The 18,121-nt window shown below is 53.8% G+C and overlaps 1 protein-coding gene across 1 annotated transcript in view; it reads right to left on the bottom strand.

Moving 5' to 3' along the window:
* PVRL1 (poliovirus receptor-related 1 (herpesvirus entry mediator C)) overlaps positions 1 to 17,831 on the bottom strand; it is a 64,755-nt gene extending 46,924 nt beyond the window's left edge. Inside the window, exon 1 of the mRNA XM_010581445.1 lies at positions 17,750 to 17,831. Coding sequence (XP_010579747.1) covers positions 17,750 to 17,831 — 82 coding nt within the window. The remainder of the gene's footprint in view (positions 1 to 17,749) is intronic.
* Between the last annotated feature and the right edge of the window lie 290 nt (positions 17,832 to 18,121).

The following is an 18,121-nucleotide window of genomic DNA, read 5'->3' as shown; positions in this document are numbered from 1 at the left end:
GCCTTACTGCCCTGGGAGCAGACATGTCCACAGACATGTCCGGTGCAGGGGTGAAGCCAGAGATCGGAAAATCTCCCGGCTGGGACTGCAGCCAGCACAGCAGGATTCCAACACAAAGGTATACAGTGGTAACTCTCTTCATTGATCCCGTTTCCCTAGATTTAGTAGAAACAAACAAAAAGCCTCATCATCGAAAACCCCAGACTGCCATTCCAGCAAGTATCGTACCCAAAAGGAGCTCTGTGTTTAGGCTTCCCCTGGCTTGCTACTGTTGTACTCACTGCCTGTTGACCCCCTGCCTCTCTCAGGGCCCACACTGCTCATAACCTCATTACCATCAGTTTGCAATCAGCGTGCAGGAACCACCCTGGGTTCGGCCTTGCAGCTCCTGTCTGCCACGGCCCTGCAAAGCCCTGCCACCATGAGCGGCCTTCTAGCGTGTCTGCTGCAAGGTGAAGGGGTATTGAGCTCCTGACAGAGGCGTTTAGCACACCCATCTGCTTCAGCAGGTAGGTAGATGACCTCCTGCGGTCCTTTCCAACCTGAGTTATCTTCTGTTTCTATCAGGATGCTAAACTAGCACAAAAACATGTCTGTCTTTCTGTCAACCTGTCACTTTGCGTTCATTTCATTTTCATCTGTCACACATTAGCCCAGATCTTGCTGTTTACAAGCAGATAGTTATTGTTTCCTCTTTTGTCTTCTTCTTAAAAGCCATTTCCTCTGGAAATATACCAACACACACGCAGACACAGGCATACGTACACAACCAGCAGGGCACCATTTTCACCAGGCTTACTCTCTATTGCAGGCTTATTTAGTGAGAAAGACTGGGAGTAACACGGTCTGATAGGTGACTCTTTGCATTAAAACGAACAGGCAAACTGCCACAGCCTCCCTAGGTTGCATACACGGGCCGGGTGAGGGGATCTGCCCAGCTTCCTTGTGCAGCCTGGGCTCAGCTGGTGCGGAGGCAGAGCCGGAGGCCAGGTCACGTCTACGCTGCCTGCAGCAAATCCCAGCCCGTTTGCCAGTCCACACTTGCCCACCAGCCAACATGTTCCCATGCAACCACAAGTTTTGCATTGGGAGAGGAGGGGCCCAACCACAGCCCAGCAAGCAGGAACCCAAAATCTTGCTCCCACTGTCTGGGCTGAGCATTGAGCACAAACCAAGCCACCCACCAGCAGACGTTCTGAACGTCCTTGTGCTCAGCACCACACGGGGGTCTCCAGCCTGAGCTACCGCTGGGCTGAGAGCCACCAGCCCAGACGGAAAGTGGGGAGGTGGTGGGACACAGACACCACCATAGCTTGTAGGGGACTACAACGGCTTCTCCCCCAGCTCAGTAAGCGAGCTCCAGCGGCGCCCGTGCTGGCGATAGGTGCTAGATGGGAACAGCACCAGGGCTGGGGGAGAGGCAGAGAGCCCAGTGCAGCTGCTCGGGAAGGCACCGCAGCCCCTCCTCGCAGCACCCCGCGGGCTCGCTGCCTGCCGCCGTGCTGGGGGAGGCAGGACACCTCCCAGCACACACCTGCACGGCCACAGCCCATCTCGCTCCGCTGCATACACGTGGGGGAGACTCAAACTGGAGGGCAAGGGACAGATGGGATGGGAGAGGGAGGCAAGCAGGAGGAGCCTGGGGACAGGACGGGGGCGCGGGGAGGAAGGAAGGAAGGGACGCAGCCTCTGCCGGGAGGATCCCTCCCTCTCCCTGTCTTTTCCCCCTAGGAAAAAAAAAGGAAGACTTTTCCCTGCCTGGATTTTTTTCCCAGCGTCCCCGGCCGCTGCCGGTGAAACCCCATCTCAAGCCACCCCGTCGCCATGGCAACGGGCCGAAAGGAACAGATGGTCCTGGCGAGCCAAATCCCAATTCGAGGGGGAGCAGCGCAGGGGTGCGGGCAGGGCAGGAGCAGGCCCTGGCCACACGCCTGGGGGGGACAGGGAGGTCTCCCCCCTCACGCTCCTCTCCCTCATCCTTCGGCCGTGGCAAGGCGTTCGTAGGCTTGCTGCCACCTCGGGGTGGCCTCGCAGGAGGGAGGGACGTGCACACTCCCCTCCCAAGGGGAATGAACCCTTGGAGACCCACCATCCCGTGAGCTGGACTTCCCTGGCTACGGGAAGAGCCACGTCTTCTCAGACATCTCCAGCATCTCCCTGCCCGCCTTTAGCAAACCTCACCCCCTAAGATGGCGGACTGCACAGCAGGTGGCTGTGGGGGCCAGACTTTTTCATCTGTGAAGTGAGCAGGCACAGGGCTCAGCTGGCACAGCCTTGCCAGGTCTCCCAGACGGATTCATCTGAGCAGACCGGGGATGAAGACTGGGTTGGGTGAAGATAAAACTCGGCCACTAATCTCCCTGTGGATTAGCCTGTCCACGTGGGGCCGTGGTGTGGGGCTTTGGAGCAGACAAACAACATCTAAGCCCTCCTGGAGATACCCACAACTCCTCTGGAGTATTTGAGAGAAGCAGCCAGGCATGCCCCAGGCACCCTGAGAGAAGAGGGTGTTTCTCAGGGGTGCAGACCTCTTCTCTTCAGATTCGCAGGGTGAGCTGCAAACCCAACACAGCTTGGTGTGGTCAGCCCCACAACTGGTTGCATTTTGGGGGAAAGCAGCAGGTGTGAAACTACACTTCAAAGCCGACAAAGCTGTCTGGACCTGCCAAGGGGAAGGACTCTCTATGGGGAAACATAGGCTAAAGACGCCAAGGAACATTGTTGCAAGAAAGAAAAAATAAAAGAAGTGGCTTTTCCTTTAGGAACCTTAGCTCATAGCACAGGCTGTCTCAACTGCTCAGGCCCATTTTTCTCAACCTGAGAAACCCAAAGCAACACTCGCTCTCCAGAGCCAGTTTTGGAGCCGTTACCACCATTATCGCAACTTCCTTAGCTCCAGACAAGTTCAGTCTCAGTGGAAGATGGCTGAGTTTTGCAGCCCTGTCCACAGATCCACAGGGGTCAGACAGCTGTTTCTGTTGCCCACGGAGTCTCAGGGAGCTTTCGTCCCGCTTAGGAAGCAGTTGTTTTTTCAGGGCTCGAGGGCCAGAAGAGGCTGGGGACAGAAAGCAGGCAGTCCCAGGGTGAGAAATGAGCGTGCTGGGAGGCTGCACAGAGCGCTGCAGGGAGGTGGGAGATAAACCCCCTCCTGACTAATAGCAATCACTTCTCCCTACACCACCCGTTCATGCACCAAGCTGCTCCCTTTCCCGTGGCCCTGGCACGCTCACAGAGATGCTGGCCTCGGGGGCCCAGCCCAGCCCAACCGGCTCCCAGCCCACACCCGTGAGAAGAGCGAGAGCCCGTCCTGCCTCTCAGGTGTGGCCCTTCGCCTCCGGGCTCCCGCCCGGCGAGAGCACTGGTGCCAGCTTGGATGCGGCCACTTTTGCTGGTGAGAGAAGGGGAGCAGGAGCTGCTGGGCAGCAACACCCTGCCATGGAGGTCTGTGCCAGGGCAGCTGCTCGTGGGAGGCTGCAAAGCCTCCTGGTGCGGACGACGTTGTCCGCAGCTCCCCTTTTCTGTGCTTCCTCTCCTTCAGAGGGGGTTCCCAGGGTTTTTTTCTGCTGGCGTGTGGGTACAGCCCTTTCTTCCCCAGCCCGACAAGCCCTGGAAACCCACATCTTTTCTCTGCAGAACAGGTTGGGTGCAGGAGCGGCCGTGCCCGCTTCCCACGCGCCAGCACAGCCCAGCCTGGCCCACACCCTCCCCCTGCCCCAATAGTCCATCTTTTTTTTTCCCTCTGCTGTCTTTCCCGGATCAAAGCTGCCTCCCCTCCCTGTATTACAAACATTATTCAGCTGCTAGATAAGAAGCTCTCCAGCAGCTCTTTATTAATCCCACTGGAGGCAGAAAGAAGGCAGAGAGAAAGGACTCAGCGTGGCCAGGACAGAGACTAATGTTCCACGAAACACCTTTGCAAAAGAGAGGCATGTCTCTTTCCCCAGAAAGTCTCATGGGAAGCTTGGGTAATAATTAACAATTATCGAACTTTAAACCCTCCGTCTCTCTCTTTGTCCTGACCAGGATTTTGTAATAACTCATCCAGTCGGAAACACTCCCAGCCTGGTTTGCTGGGGCACACTGGGGCAGGAGGGTTAAGGAGGGGGATGCAGAGAGACTTTGGGGCAGGCAGGAGGCAGTTGCTGAGCCTGCTGCTTCCTTGCTTCTACACTGAGCTGCAGTGTCCCAGCTCCAAGCTTCAAGGGAGCCTGGATATGAACCTCCTTTCCCTCCTTCAATGCATCTTGCAGCTGCTTTGGCTACAAAAAGAAATGGCTTCTTGTGGTACACATCTTCCTAGGGAAGTTTCCCCCAGCCTTGGAATACCATAGACTCTTGCATATGGCTAAAATCGTAATCTACCCAGGAGATAGACTCGGAAGCTTTTATAGCATAAAGACACTTGTTTAGATCCATCTGCTGTCTGAGGCAACTATAATCAGAACCATGTGATGGCGTGCACGTGAACCAAGTTGGATGGCCCATAGGGCCTGGGTTTCAATTGCTACCTGCCCCCTCTTATGGAAGGACCACGGAGTTTTTGAAGTGCTTGTTCATGCAACAGGCAGGGCATTTCTGTTATCTGCATCCTACAATGGGGCAACTCAGGTGTTATGAAACTTGCTCGCAGCCACCTAGGAAATCAGTGGCAAAAGCAAAACACATTGCAGATATCTGGAGACTTACATTACTGTCCCCAGCATGCAGCCATCCTTCCTGCCTCAGCATTCACAGCAGATCCACCAAGGACAGGGCACAGCGGGAACCCCTGTCACCTGCCCTGCCAGCAAAGACCCAGGGTGTGGGTGGGAGCTGCCCTGGGCTAGCAGGGCAGCAGGGGTGTACAGGCTGTCCAGCCCACACCTCTCACCCACCTGCAACTCCCCCCAGATAGTGAACGGAAACCAGAAGTGACCCAAATGCAAAACTAGTGGAACGAGAAATCAAGACGCCTTTGAATTAAACCAGGCAGGGAAGCCAATGGACCATGTTCACCCACTTCCATTATTTCAACCCACACATCACACACTCAGAGCAGTAAGAAACTGGGTCCAGTGTTTGCACTGACTATTTCCACATTGATCTATGCTAAACAATTTCTTGTCTTCTAAAATCCCTGGGCAAGGAGCTGTGGGGTCCTGGCTACTATGAAAAATGACAAAATAAAGGGGAGTCACCTTTCCCTGTGCTTTGCAAATGGTCTCCTGGTTGTATAGAGTAATGTCGGCAAGATCTGTTGTGCAAGGTGCCCTGCAGACACAGGGCAATATGAGCAGAGAAGGACTGCTACTGGCAGCTTTTGACAAGGAAAGGCACACAGAGGTGAAGTGAGCTAGCCGAGGATATTCCAGGGAGCTTGTGGCAAAGCCAAGAAATGATGCCAGCCCTTCTGAGCTCAGCCTGCCTTTGCCATCACCTCCAGGCCATTCTTTCCCTTTAAGTAAAAGCTGAATCACACTTGGTAGAAGTCAGTATGAGGCAGCAGATATTCCCATTTCCAGTGAGGTACCGTAAGGTACTCCACAGGCATGGCAGCAATTGGAATGTCAAGAATACAAAAAAATATATGTACCTAAAAAGAATTATTTTAGCCTTTTATTTCCAAAGTGAGTTTAGAGGCAGTGAAAGGTCTCAGATCAATACCAGCAAAACTGCAAATTGGAGTCCTCCCCTTAGCCATAGAAAGGGTACAGCTGAGACAGCATCTGCACAAACAGCCTGCCCACAGTCTCTGCCAGCGTGCCTCAGCTCTGACCTTGAGGAGTTGCCTTGAAGTGCAAGAGGGAAACTTCCCCCTCCTCCTTCCTCCCCCCTTCCCATGCAGCCCTGGGCTTTTGTTCTCCAGCACGGAGATCTCTGCTGGTTTATTTTACTTGGGTACTTTCTGTCTAGAGAAGAAACTGAGTCTTGACAAACTCATCCCACATCCACACTAAGAAGACCTGCTTCATCATGTGGGTAGAAAGAAGTCCTAAGGGGTTCAAGGGGATTTTGCAGCACAGATTTTGAGGCAAATCCAGCCCTAGAGAGAGCTTAGCTACCAGTCTGGCTCTGGCATTTCAGATGGTGAGATGCAGTTGCCTGTTCATGTGCTCCATTATAAACAGGCCTTTCTTCTCCTCTCCTGCCCCAGAGCTGTACATGTGCTCGGCCCCATGCCCCAGGGACCTTTGGAAACTGCATTATAGGTTCTCCCCATACAAAGTTTGGATCAATACAGCTGTCAGGCTTTGGCCACATTACCCCTGCTAATTGGAATTACAATAGGCAGACTGCAGCTTTCACTCCATCTCTCTGTTGCTTGTCATAATGTAATCAAAATCTCTCTCGCTCTCTCTTTATCATGGAGCGTGACGGGAGCAGAGGCGCTGGCAACCACGCGGCCTCCAGAGACTACAGATTCCTGTGGATCAGACTGGGGCTGGGAAGCTTCGGCACAGGGCTGGGAAAAAAGCCCCTCACTGCCAAAACTCTCCGGCCTGCCTTTGGCCAAGCAGGTTAATGGGAGAGACAGCCTCAGTCCCCCAGCTGGTCAGGGACCTGGCTGGGCACAGCAGGGAGACAAGAGATGGGGACTGAGGGGTGCTGGCGGAAGGAGGTGCAGAGTTGAGCTAAGACCAGAGGCAGCCACAGCTTGATTGTGGAGCTAGACACTGGCTGGCAGCAGACCCCAAACCCTCACCTGGCTGTGCCGAGGAAGGAGCCTCCCTCCTCAGCCAAGCAGTGCCTGCGCTGACCAAGCATGGGGGCATGGGGAGGGTGCCTCCTCCTCACTGCCTCCTGACATCCCCAGCTCCTGCCTCCCCAGCAGTGCTCAGCCACCCCCATGGCAGGGGGTTCCCACCCACTGCCAGACAACAGTAAGTGGGGGATCACAGGATAAGCAATGGAGCAGCTTGGTGTGGGCATGGCACGGGGCACTGACCAGGACTCGAGTGGCTGGACAGCAATGAGCCAAAGGTTTGTGCTTGCATGGGAAGCTGCCTGCTTCTTGCTTAGCTCTAGTACAAGCAAAGCTGAGGTAGATAGCATCTAAAGGCTTCAGCTAAGTCAGGATCCTTGCCACACTAGGCGCTGTGCAAAAGTCCCTGCCCCAGCAAGCTCCCCACTACGCTGACTCACAAACCCCTGCCCACATCTTGCTCACCGCTCCCCGCCTATGTGCAGCAGCCCTGCCAGCAAGAGGCCACGGATGTCTTGCTCACACAGGCTCCAAAGGCTCGGCCAATTTACGGAGCCGGGATGATACATAGCGGGCAATAGATACAGCATCTGTGATTTGTTGATCATTATCAAACGGCAGTAATGTAGGGCTGAATTACCCAGACGAGGGAAGGATCGGCAGCCCGGACCTACTCACCTCCCCAGAGACTGGCCATAAACAAAACCTAAATAATTAGAGTGCTTGGGCGGAGATGCAGCCTCTAAGTATTCTTAGGCTCACGCAAATAAAGGAAATAAATTCTTGGAAGGTGCCAGGCTGAATGGGGCAGAGGGAGGCTCATTTTCCACATCACTTGAGAGCAGCCATTATAAATCTCACTGAAAGATGCACCTCCCCAGGCTAGCGATATTTTTAAACTCCGGGAGAGAGGGGAGAGAAAAAAACATGTTTTAGTATTTACACCACAGGCAAAAAGGGTATTTAAAAACCAGGGTACAATTTTGGAAGTCTGTTCCTCCCATGCCAAGAAAGAAAGAAAGAATTTTATTTCTATAGTGTGATAGCTGGATATATCAGCCCCAGAGAATTCATTCCTACCACCATCCTTCTGCTGTAAGCTGAGAAATCAAACTCCCAGAAGGACTGGGGGGAGTCAGGGGATAAAGGTTCTTTCACTGGCAAATTGCTAGTTCAGTTCCCAGCTGAATCAGTAGCAAATACAAATCAGCTCCTCTGAATCCTGAGGGGTGACTTCTGCACTGTCCCTGCTTACTTGGTGTCTGGGATAATGTCCCAGAGGAGATGAGACGACATGGCTCTAGACAGCAGCACCCTCATGGGAACAGCAGTCTGGTTTGCTGGGCCAGGAGCCTGAGCATGTAACCAGACACAGCGGGAATGGGACACCAGGGCACAGGGACCTGCTTGTGGATGTCAACTGAAGGATATGGCCCTGGAGTTGGCGCCAGGACAGAGCCTCACGTGGTGCTTTGCCCGCTGGAGCAGTGTGTCCCAGCCGTTGCGTGGCAAGGCCACCTGAGCTTTGGGGCAGGAAAATCCACGCATCGGCTTGCACAGGATCGCCAGGCCAGTTTTAATTTCCGATGCTTTACTGTTCCTCCAGTTGGCTAGTGTTTCCTTCCCTGCACAGGGTGGGGAGTGGGGTGGGCTCCGTTTTTGGCAGTCATCTAAGAAATCTTGTCAACAGCTGACTGATCACAGGTCGACTGATCACAGGTTGAATGATGCTGCGTGGCAACTGTCTGCCACAGGAGGTGTAAATGTGAGAGTTCTCAGCCCTGCTCTCAGGGGGGTCCTAGAGGACCCAAAGATAAACTGCCAGAGCACTGCCTTCCTCTGCAACCACTGCAGCTCTACTCCTGCCAAACTCAGTCCTGCTCCTCAGGCACTGAAAACATTCCCCCTTTTACAAGCCCGTGCTCTGTGCAAGCCTCTCTCCCTGCCATCCCTCCCACCCCTTACCAGGACTGCTGTCATCCTCCCAAAAGGATCCTATTCAGCTTGTATCAAAGGGATACATGAGCACACCCATTAGGCATCAGAGCATCAAGCAAATCCCCAAACAAGCCACCTCTAAAGATCAGAGCATACTGTAATCACTCCCTCTGCAAGGAGATCCCAATAAGCCCTCCCCCACTTTCTCTGGGTTCTTGCTAAACCCAAGCACATGAGATACGTTTGGCAAGCTCAGCACCATCACTAGTAAAAGTCTCTTCATAAAACTTGCACACACAGAGCTCCTGGCCTCTGTCTGCTCCCCTGCAAGCCCTCTCCCCCATTTCAGCACACAGCAGATGTTCAGCGGCTGCCCCAGCCCTCGGGCCCTGCAGTAAGGAGGGCACTGCTGCTGCCCTGAAGGTCTGGGTCTCACATCCCCACCTGCAGCTGGAGGGCACCACCTGGGCTGGGCAGCAAGAGGGGCTGCTGCAGATGCCACGAGCAATAGCAGCAGGTCCCGTCCCCTTGCTGCCCTCCTCTCCCTGCTTCCCCCCGGGGAGAGAGCAGAAAACCAATGCGAGCCTGGGGAGAGGGGAGTGCTGGCAGCAGGTGGCCATGCCTGCACAGGGGCAAACACCAGGACAGCAGTGGCACTCTGGTACATGTGTGTTGATTCACACGTTGGTGCACATGACTGTCTTTCATAACCATGGCCTCGAAGAGAAAAGCAAGAAGCCTTTTCGAAAGCCTTTCGTAAGACACCATGTGCTTTACCAATATGACACAAGCAGCACAGTACTTGGCTTTGAAGTCGTGACGATAGGTGTCCTGTAGTTTTGGATCCTGGGCTGGTCTGAGACTGCACTTTCTTCAGCACCTACCACCTAGGTCTTAGCCCCTTGGTACACAAAAATGAACTCATCCTTCCTGACTAAAATATGCAGAGCTCCAGCATGTCCAGCTGTGCGGTGCAATGCACAGACCAACATCACCCAGCAGCACTGCCTAGAGAGCCAAGAGGGGTCCTGTATCCAATGGAAACTGTGGCAGCTGATATAAATTACAGCATGGCAAGGATGCTGCTATGCAACACATCCCTGATCCCTAATGACCATGAATGGGCACAGCCTTGGTTCTCCCCTGCACCCAGAAGATACCCCTTCCTGCAGCTCAGTTCCTAGCCACCATGCCGGTGCAGCTGACAAGGGGAAGAGCATGAACGGGCCCAGGAATGAACAGCTTGTGCAGTTGTCACTGCTGTACACCACCAAACCACTAGCTGCTGCCTTCTGTTCCAGCCCTTAAAACAACACTTCTGAAATGGCACGGGCCTTGGCTAAGTGACTAAGGTGACATAGGCAAGAGCAGCAAGGAAATAAAGGGGTGATCTTGTTCTTGTGTGTACTTACAGCCCCTAAACCGACTTTAATTATCCATCCTTAACATTTCCTCTAGTTTTGCCCCCCCCAAGCTAGGAAGGCCATTGGCACAGCTACTCTGGTAGGAATGTGACTGGGCTTGCCTACAATGGGTCTCAGTGCTGATTATCCAGCCCAGGAAAAGTCAAAGAGTAAAGCCCATTGGATGCCTCTCCCTAAGAAAAAAGTAGCCATAGCTTGGTGCAGCTGAATTCTCCAGTGAAACCAGCGTAGTCCTGACTGCAGGCTTTGTATGGATGTTTAGCGTGCTGGCAGCAATGTGCACCCTTCTCCTGCCCACCCCAGCATTCATTTTATTGGGCATATAGCACTCATCAGTCTCTGGCGCAGCAGCTATAGCTCTGGCAGGTAGTTAGGAAAGCTGGGTCTGTAGCACACTGAGACGGTCTCTTTATTTCTAGTCCCAAAGCAGTGGGAGGGTGAGGAAATGTTTCAAGGCAGGGAGAACCTCTGTCACGGGCATGGGTTTGGGTGAGGGGTGAGTTATAACTTTACAGTGTGCTGATAACTCACCCGGCCCCAGACTCTGAGCTTAGCTAGCGCATTTGTTTGGACTGTTCAAGGACGGGGCATGGTTCATTCCTCCCTTGCTGCTCTCCCCTGCCCTGAGTGTCAGAGTGCCTCATGCAGGCCAGTATAACTATCATGTATCAAGCTGCTTCTACACAGAAACCTGGACAAGACAGTGACGGAAACCCTGACCTTTCTCCTGAACTACCCAGCTCTCTGTATGTGCCTCTGAGCAAACCTTGTTCATCATATTAAACTCTCCCCTAGGTCTATGACTTCTGCCCATCATGGACCTGGACCGTTTGTAACCCCTGGCTTTGCTAGGACACTCAGCACAACAGCCTCTAATTGTAGGCCTCTGCTTGAGCTCTTGAGTTCCACCAGCCTCTGCTTGAGCTCTTAAGTTCCAGCAGCCTCTTCTACACATTAGCATTAGAACCTGAGTCCATAGCCAGAACTCTGCCCCCAGACTGCCCCCTTGGGCTGTCTTTCCTAGGGACAGTGAAAATGGTCAGTGAAAAGCTTCTCAAGCAGTACCACCCTTGGTCCAGAGGGTATCTTGCCAGGGATTAAGAAATGAAACCTGATTTGGCCAAGCATGGGATCCTCAGTGCAAAAGGTAGGTACCTATAAGGCCAGCTGAAATCCAGTGTCCCCCCTCCTGGATTTGCATGATTTTGCTACAGACCCTCCTCTGCAGCAGCCTGTTCTGATGCTGTGTCTTTAGCCTCACACAGAGAACAAGGCTGGTTTTGGTCTCAGGTGGCCACATGGCGCACCGCTCCAGCCCCCTCGTCTCCGCACAGACAGGCCTTTGTGCTGGGAACCGCTCTCGCTTGTCACCAGAGCAGAAATGCTGGATGTTAGCCACTTGCTGCGAGCTGCATGGACCCTCTGTCGCTCCTGGCCATGCCTCCGGATGCCTCACTCTAGCATGGGGGGAGGAATGGATCTTCCATGGGAAAGGAAAAAGAGACTCAAAATCAGTCTGATTATGGGGTTTTCCCAGGTAGAGAGTGAACTCCTGAGAAGAGAGATGGAGGCAGAGTCCTCTTGACTAACCAGGCTTGGGAGCACCTGCTGTCTCGTAGCCAGGTGGTCCATCTGGTACCTGCCGCTGCTTCAAGGCAGTGATGTGATTTGCAGGTCCTTCTGTAGCATCCCTGCACAGTCAGGAGCAGATGGAGGCACTTTGCCATTTCCTGCAGTTAGAAAGGTAAACAGGCTGGGATGGGGAACAGAAAACCCCATCCCTGTGTTTTTCTTTCAGGGAGGAGAGTCACACAGATCTTGCCTCTCCTTAACCTCTTCCCCCCTGCCTACCTGTAGGTCTAATGAAGAGGGAAAGTAGTGCTGTACACCAATCTCCAACTGGACTGGCTCAGAGCCAGGGAGGACAGGCCTGGAGCAGAGCAAGGGAGAGAGGCAGAGTTGGGTGGATAGCGCCTAGAAAGCCTTTCCTCCTGCATCACACTAAATAATGTCAAAGGAGGATTATAAACCTCCTGCAGGGACAGCTTTATCGTGGGGGAATGGAGAAGAGACGGTTCATCAAGTTGGGTCAGTTCCTCCTATCCATCCCCAGCACCCCACAGAGATTCCGAAGGGACAAGAGACCACTGGCCAGATTCCCCCTGGCCCCAGCTGCTGCAGACCTGGGCCATACAGGGCACAAGCAGCCTCCCTAGCCTGGGACCCCCTGTCCTCCTGGGCTGGGCAAACAGCAAGGGACTGAAGCTCTCTCTCCCCCTCTCATGCCCAGTAGCTGCTGTTTGTCTGCCTTGGGATTGCTGCAGAGACGAGAGCTGCCGCAGCTTTTATGATGCCAGCCTGCGTGAACAGCTGCATCAGCCCCAGAGATGGGGAGAAACAGCGAATGGACAGCGAGGCATTAAACTCCCCATGCTTCCTGGGGTGCCCATGGAGGCAGGGACACACAGAAATGACAGCACGGGGCATATAAAATAACACAGTGCTGGGAAGGTAGCCCTTGCGCCGGCAAATTTCGCTTCCCGTTTCTGTGTGTGACAGAGACAAGATTGTCAACGCAGGACTTTAAACCTAGCATGGTGGCACAGTGGAAGGACAGGGAGGTGCCTGTCTGGCTGCCACGGGCTCTCACGCGCAGACTGAGGGGAAACTGTCCTTCCACCCATGGATGATAGTTCACATCTGAGCAGCTTGGGCAGGAGTTTTTCTGCTGGTATGGAGCCGAGGCATTCTGCTTGAAAACCAAGCTGGGAGGGTACGTGCATGTGCACCGGGAGGGTATGTACGTCAATCTAGGCTGGACTAAACCTTCACTGGGAGAAGCGAAGAAAACTGCAAGGCCAGGAGAACATCTGCGGCTCAACAGCAGCCAGGAGGAAAACGAGGGGATGTATCATGAGAGGTTTCATTTCTTAGTTAAACAAATTTTCACCTGAAACAGTAATCTGGGTTAGGGAACCCTCACTGCAGAGCTCTGAATTCTCCGTGCTGGGATGGCTGTGCTCTGGTAATTAACACAATAGGTGTCTCAAATGCAAACTGGGTCCCAGCTCCAGTGGCTGGCGGCATCAACTCACCCTGCATCAGAGCTGCCCTGATTTAATCTGACGTATTTGAAAAAGCAAGAAGATCTCTAGGGGTTGCTCAGATTGGAATACCTTTGTCCCTCTCTCATTTGTTTCTGCTTTTTGCACCAATACGCCTTGCTGGCCTGTGAAAAGGACTGAGCAAGAGCCATCAAGACCTCGAGCAACAACACTGCAAGACGCGAGCTTTTTCTCAGAGGCCCTGAGGATTGTGGCCATCCATCTGAGGACTTAACCAACTCATCCCTGCAGCATTCACAGAGACTTCTGCTCTTCCAAAAAATCTTTTTCCCCTGGTGCTGCCCCACCATCTCCCCCACATGCCTGTCTGCTGGCGGTGCTGTGTAACTCCCCAGGGCGCTGGAGGTGGGAAAGAGCCTTCCCCTGGCTAGTGGTGGCCTCTCGATGCTCTCCGCCTGCCTTATGATGGGCTGTCCCCACTGTCCCCAGCCTTAGTGGTGCTAGCAGAGGGCAAGGGGTGCCAGTGGAAACGCAGGCCTGGGAAGCAGGTCACGACAACCGGCTTTTCTGGTTCCCTTCATGATTCAGCTGAGGTGTGAGCAGTGTCCACAGGATCCTTCTGGCACCTCCCTGTAAACTTGGCTTTGTGGCTGGTACAGCTGCAGCCGAGAGGAGGGGCGATGCGAGGAGAGACGTGCCAGGCTCCGCCAGCATCGGCATCTTGTCAGCCACCAGTTAATCGCGAGCATTTGCCTCGTGCTAGATGTGTTGCTGGATGCGGTAATGCCCCTGCTTTTCTGTCTGTCTCTTTGCAAATGGATCCATGTGCACTGGGCTGGGAGCTCTTGCTTGATTAACGCTGCCGGTTCAGAGAGCAAATAGCATTAACCACGGTTGTCCCCTGGCCCTGGCCATGGGGCAGACACCCTCCTGCTTGTGGGCTGAGCTGGCTCTCAGTACAGCCTGTCGCCTCACCCACACTGACACATATATGAGCTCATCAATTCACGCCGGGTTAAAACTCGATGGGTCGGTTCCACCACAACAAGCGAGGTTTAATGAGAAAATATCAGCAGAAGACACACTTTTACTTCCTGAAATAGCCTGATGTTGTTTCTGAGTTTTGGGACAAGATAGATGGCGGAAAGAGAAATAACAACTAAGAACACAAACCAAAAGCTGAACAAAACTCTAGCAACTTTTTGCCTTTGGGGAGCTGCTTTGGGATATTAAAGCAGCTCTGTAGACTACAAGATGGACCAGATCCTGCAGCGACACACTTTGACTATTCCCAGCACTCCAGAGAGCTGTCGTACCTCCCCAAAAAGGAACCCTCCCGCCAGCTGCAGCCAAGCTTGACCTAAAGCCTCCAGGTCACTACAGCTCAGTCAATGCGGCTTTCAAGTGCCGTGATGGAAAAACCCTGTGTCAAAGCTTCAGACACCTCTCCAGCTTGCCCTTGCTGAGGATCTCAAAGCACTTTGCAAAGAAAGACTCACAGGCCCCTCTCAGAGCCCAAGAGGTAGCCCAGTGATAGCAGACAGGAATTTGTCCCCAGACAGAGGGGAGCGTTTGGAAATAGAGGCCCAGATCTGCAGATGCAGGACCAAGCACAAGATGAATGCCTCTGCTCTGCGTGGTTGCATCTCAAACTGTACCGAGCTTCATGGCAGGGATAAACAGACAGATTGTTAAGACTTGTAAAGCATCGATTTAACCGCAAGTGTTCCTAACCTCTGAAGATCAGCCACCTAGGATCTCTCCTCCCCGGTAGCCCACGGCTTTTCAATAAGCCCTATTTATGTCAATATCTTGAAGCCCCAATGCCGTAGCCTGAGTTGATACCTGGTTAATGGTTCCAAATGGACAGGCAGGCAGATTTGCATGGAAGGCTGCAGGAACCCTGAATTGAATCCGTTCTGGACGATTGAGCTGATCACATTAAAGATAATTTGTAAAGCAGATTTTTATAAGGGACTCCTTACAGCTTTTACAGCAGGGAACTTTTATTTCCTTATCAGAAAAAAAGCTAACATTGTCAGAAGGGGGAGGTAGTATACATGGATGGGAACAAAATGAAATGACATTGATCAGATGAGCATGAAAGGTTTTCCAGAAAGCAGGTAGTGTCTCCTGCCTTCATCTCATCTTTCTTGGGTGCTAGGTACCGAACCACATTTTCCAACAAAGCCCACAGCTACTAATTCACTTATAACAGAGGATCCTAAGTTCCCCTCTCCCCTTCTCCTTGATAAGCAAGCTTGTCTGCATTCAAAGCTTACATATGGCTTGTTATATATAAACCCTCAGCTGATTTTGGCACAATGCATTGCGAACTTGAGAAACTACCTGCCTCAGTATGGCATTCAGACCTGTGGTTTAGTAAGGACTGTCAGTCTGCTGTGGCTTTGTGCAGCACCTAGCACAGTATTGTGCTGGTCCTGCCCTGCAGCCCTGGGATGCATCCACAGTACAAAGAAGTGCACAAATGAATGAAAGGAATGAATGAATAAGTAATATAGGATCAGTCATTCCTGCAAATGTGGTGGATCCACCACTAAACTGGTCCAGCTGAGAGTCTCACCCACACAGGCTGCAGGGTACTCGGTGATCACGGACAGAGGTTGGGAAGGATTATCTTCCTGGAGCATTGCAGAGCTGGCTGTACCCTTTGCTTGGCAAGGCACCACTAGATGCACCACTGGCTTATCCTGGCAGAGCTGTCAGCGGGACAGTGCAAGATAAACTACCATGCTACTGCAGAATGGCAGGAGACGAGATTGCCTGACTGCTGGCAGCAAAGCCTCGAGAACAGCCAAAAATAGGATAAGTCGGAGAAAAAAGTCTCTCTTGGCAGGACAAGGTGAGGTGCCAGTCTGCCCCAGGGTCACTGTCTGTGTGTCTCCTTGGTGAAAGCAATTCCTGGAGCAACTGTGGGAGCATAAACCCCTTTTGGTTCACCCAGCACAGTCACCACAGCATTATTCCACCTCCTGTGCCTTTCCAAGGGGTTGCGGGGAGGGTTTCCTGCATGGGGCTGCCCGGTGGAGGGATAAGAAGGAGGGAAGACCAGGTGAAGAATGGCATGGAAGTTCTGAGACTCCTTGTGAGGAGCCAGAGCTCTGCCAGGCACTTGCCTGGAAGCAGAGAGGAGTGCAGGGAGCCCGAGGCTGTCCCTTCCATCACCTCTTTTTGCAATGCACCGCAGATCTCTTTGTCCTAGGAATACAGAGGTATACCCAGACCTGGTTTCTCATCACTCTGTTAAGCTTTTCCCTCTGTCTCCCTGGTTTCTTGACCATCATCCCCTTCCATTTCACCTCTGTCCTCATCCATTTTAGCTGGACCATCCAGTCACTGTGCTCTGTTGATCTCCCATGCCCTGGATGTTATCATCTCTGTCTCTGCTAGCACCAGGGAACCCTGGGCCCTGGCATTTGCTCTGACGGCCGATCCTTTGGCCCAGACCTTGCAAACTGCAGCCACATCTCAAGAGTCACAGCCCAGGCAGCCTGGCTGCTCTTCTAGGATGCTGGCCCCCACCCTGCCTCCAGCGCAACTTCTCTCCAGCTGCGGATCCCACTCCTTCTGCAGGCACAGCCTGCCTCTTACCCCTGCAGAAGGCTGCATACCGACCCGGGGGTGGCACATGTGCCCGCTGCCGTGCGCTCCAGACCCAGCCACCAGGAGCCTAGCCTCAAAAAGGCAAACATCGGTTCTATTTGCATTTCCCAGTTCATTCACAAGCACTGTAAACCCAGACTGCTGGTCCCCCTTCCACGTCTCCCACAGCCGACTCCGGAAAGCCCTCCAGGATGGCATTAACCCATTCTGCACTGGAGCAGAATAAAAGAGTCCTGCCCCAGGGCACTTCGCAAAGTGGGTCACTCTCCCGCTTCTAAGATCTGTGCTGGAGCCCAGGGCAGGACCGAGCCCTGGGGTGGGGACAAACGGGCTGTTCTGCAAGCGCCAGGGTAGGTCGAACGGGCTGCGAAGAAGTCGATCTGAGTCTTTGCCCATCTCGTCCTTTCCAGGGATGGACTGGAACCACAGGGATGGATCAGATGCCATCAGGCACCCAAGTGCAAAAGCGGTGAAAGGAAGGGCTGAAACCCGGGAGCAGTGGAGCCCCTCCGCAAAAGAGCCCACGGGAAGTGTGTGTGCTGAGGGGAGCGGGGATTTCGGGGATGCTGGACAGCTGAAACCTTCCATCTCTCCTTCTGAAACATCTGTGCTCATTACCCAGCCTTGTGGCTCCCTTTCCCGGGAAGCCTGGCTGCCATGCCTCGCTAGACGTTGCTCGATCCAAAGAGCAAACAAACGGCCTCAGCTCCCAGGACTCCGGAGCCCACAGCCTGCAGCTGCTTCCGAAACAAACGATCGTGTTGTTCCTCTCCAAGCCGGAGATGAAACCGGCCCCGACTCTCTCCCACCCTCACGCGGATGCTTCCACACCTGCTCCAGCCCCGGGCGCGCACCCCAGAAAGCCGATCCCATCCTTCCCCGCCGGTCCGCACCCCTTCCCGCACCCCCTTCCCTCCATCGGCACCCCGCAGCCCTCCTCCGGGGCTGCCGCGACCCCCGCAGAGCAGGCAGAGCCCACCGCCTCCTTGGGGGGGGACCGGCCGGCAGCGGCTCACCTGGTAGGAGCGCGGCCGCCAGGATGCAAACTCCGATAGTCCACCAAGATGCACGGCAACTTGTCTGCAGCTGTGAAGCCATGAGAGTTCCTTAGGAGAAATGGGCAAGGGTCGGTCTGGCAGCGTCGCTGGGCCCCCCACCCTCCCCGCCCCCGATGATGTTCAGGTCTGCTTAAAAAAAATAAAAAATAAAAATAAAAAATTAAAAAAAAAAATGTAGGTGCAGGAGGACAAAGAGGCGGTGCGCCCAGCAGGCAAGCCGGCGGGAGGACGGGCGGCCGGAGGAGAGCTTCGCACATCCGCAGGGGCCCTGGGGCTCGGCGGGGCGCGGGGGCCCCTCTCCGCGGGCTCCGGGCGCTCCGGCCGGCTGCG

The sequence above is a fragment of the Haliaeetus leucocephalus genome, unplaced genomic scaffold (genome assembly GCF_000737465.1).
Source record: "Haliaeetus leucocephalus isolate CR32 unplaced genomic scaffold, Haliaeetus_leucocephalus-4.0 Scaffold773, whole genome shotgun sequence".
NCBI classification, from domain to species: Eukaryota; Metazoa; Chordata; class Aves; order Accipitriformes; family Accipitridae; genus Haliaeetus; species Haliaeetus leucocephalus.
The sequence above is the reverse complement of the archived record's forward strand: the minus strand, read 5'-3'. Positions and strand labels throughout refer to the sequence as shown.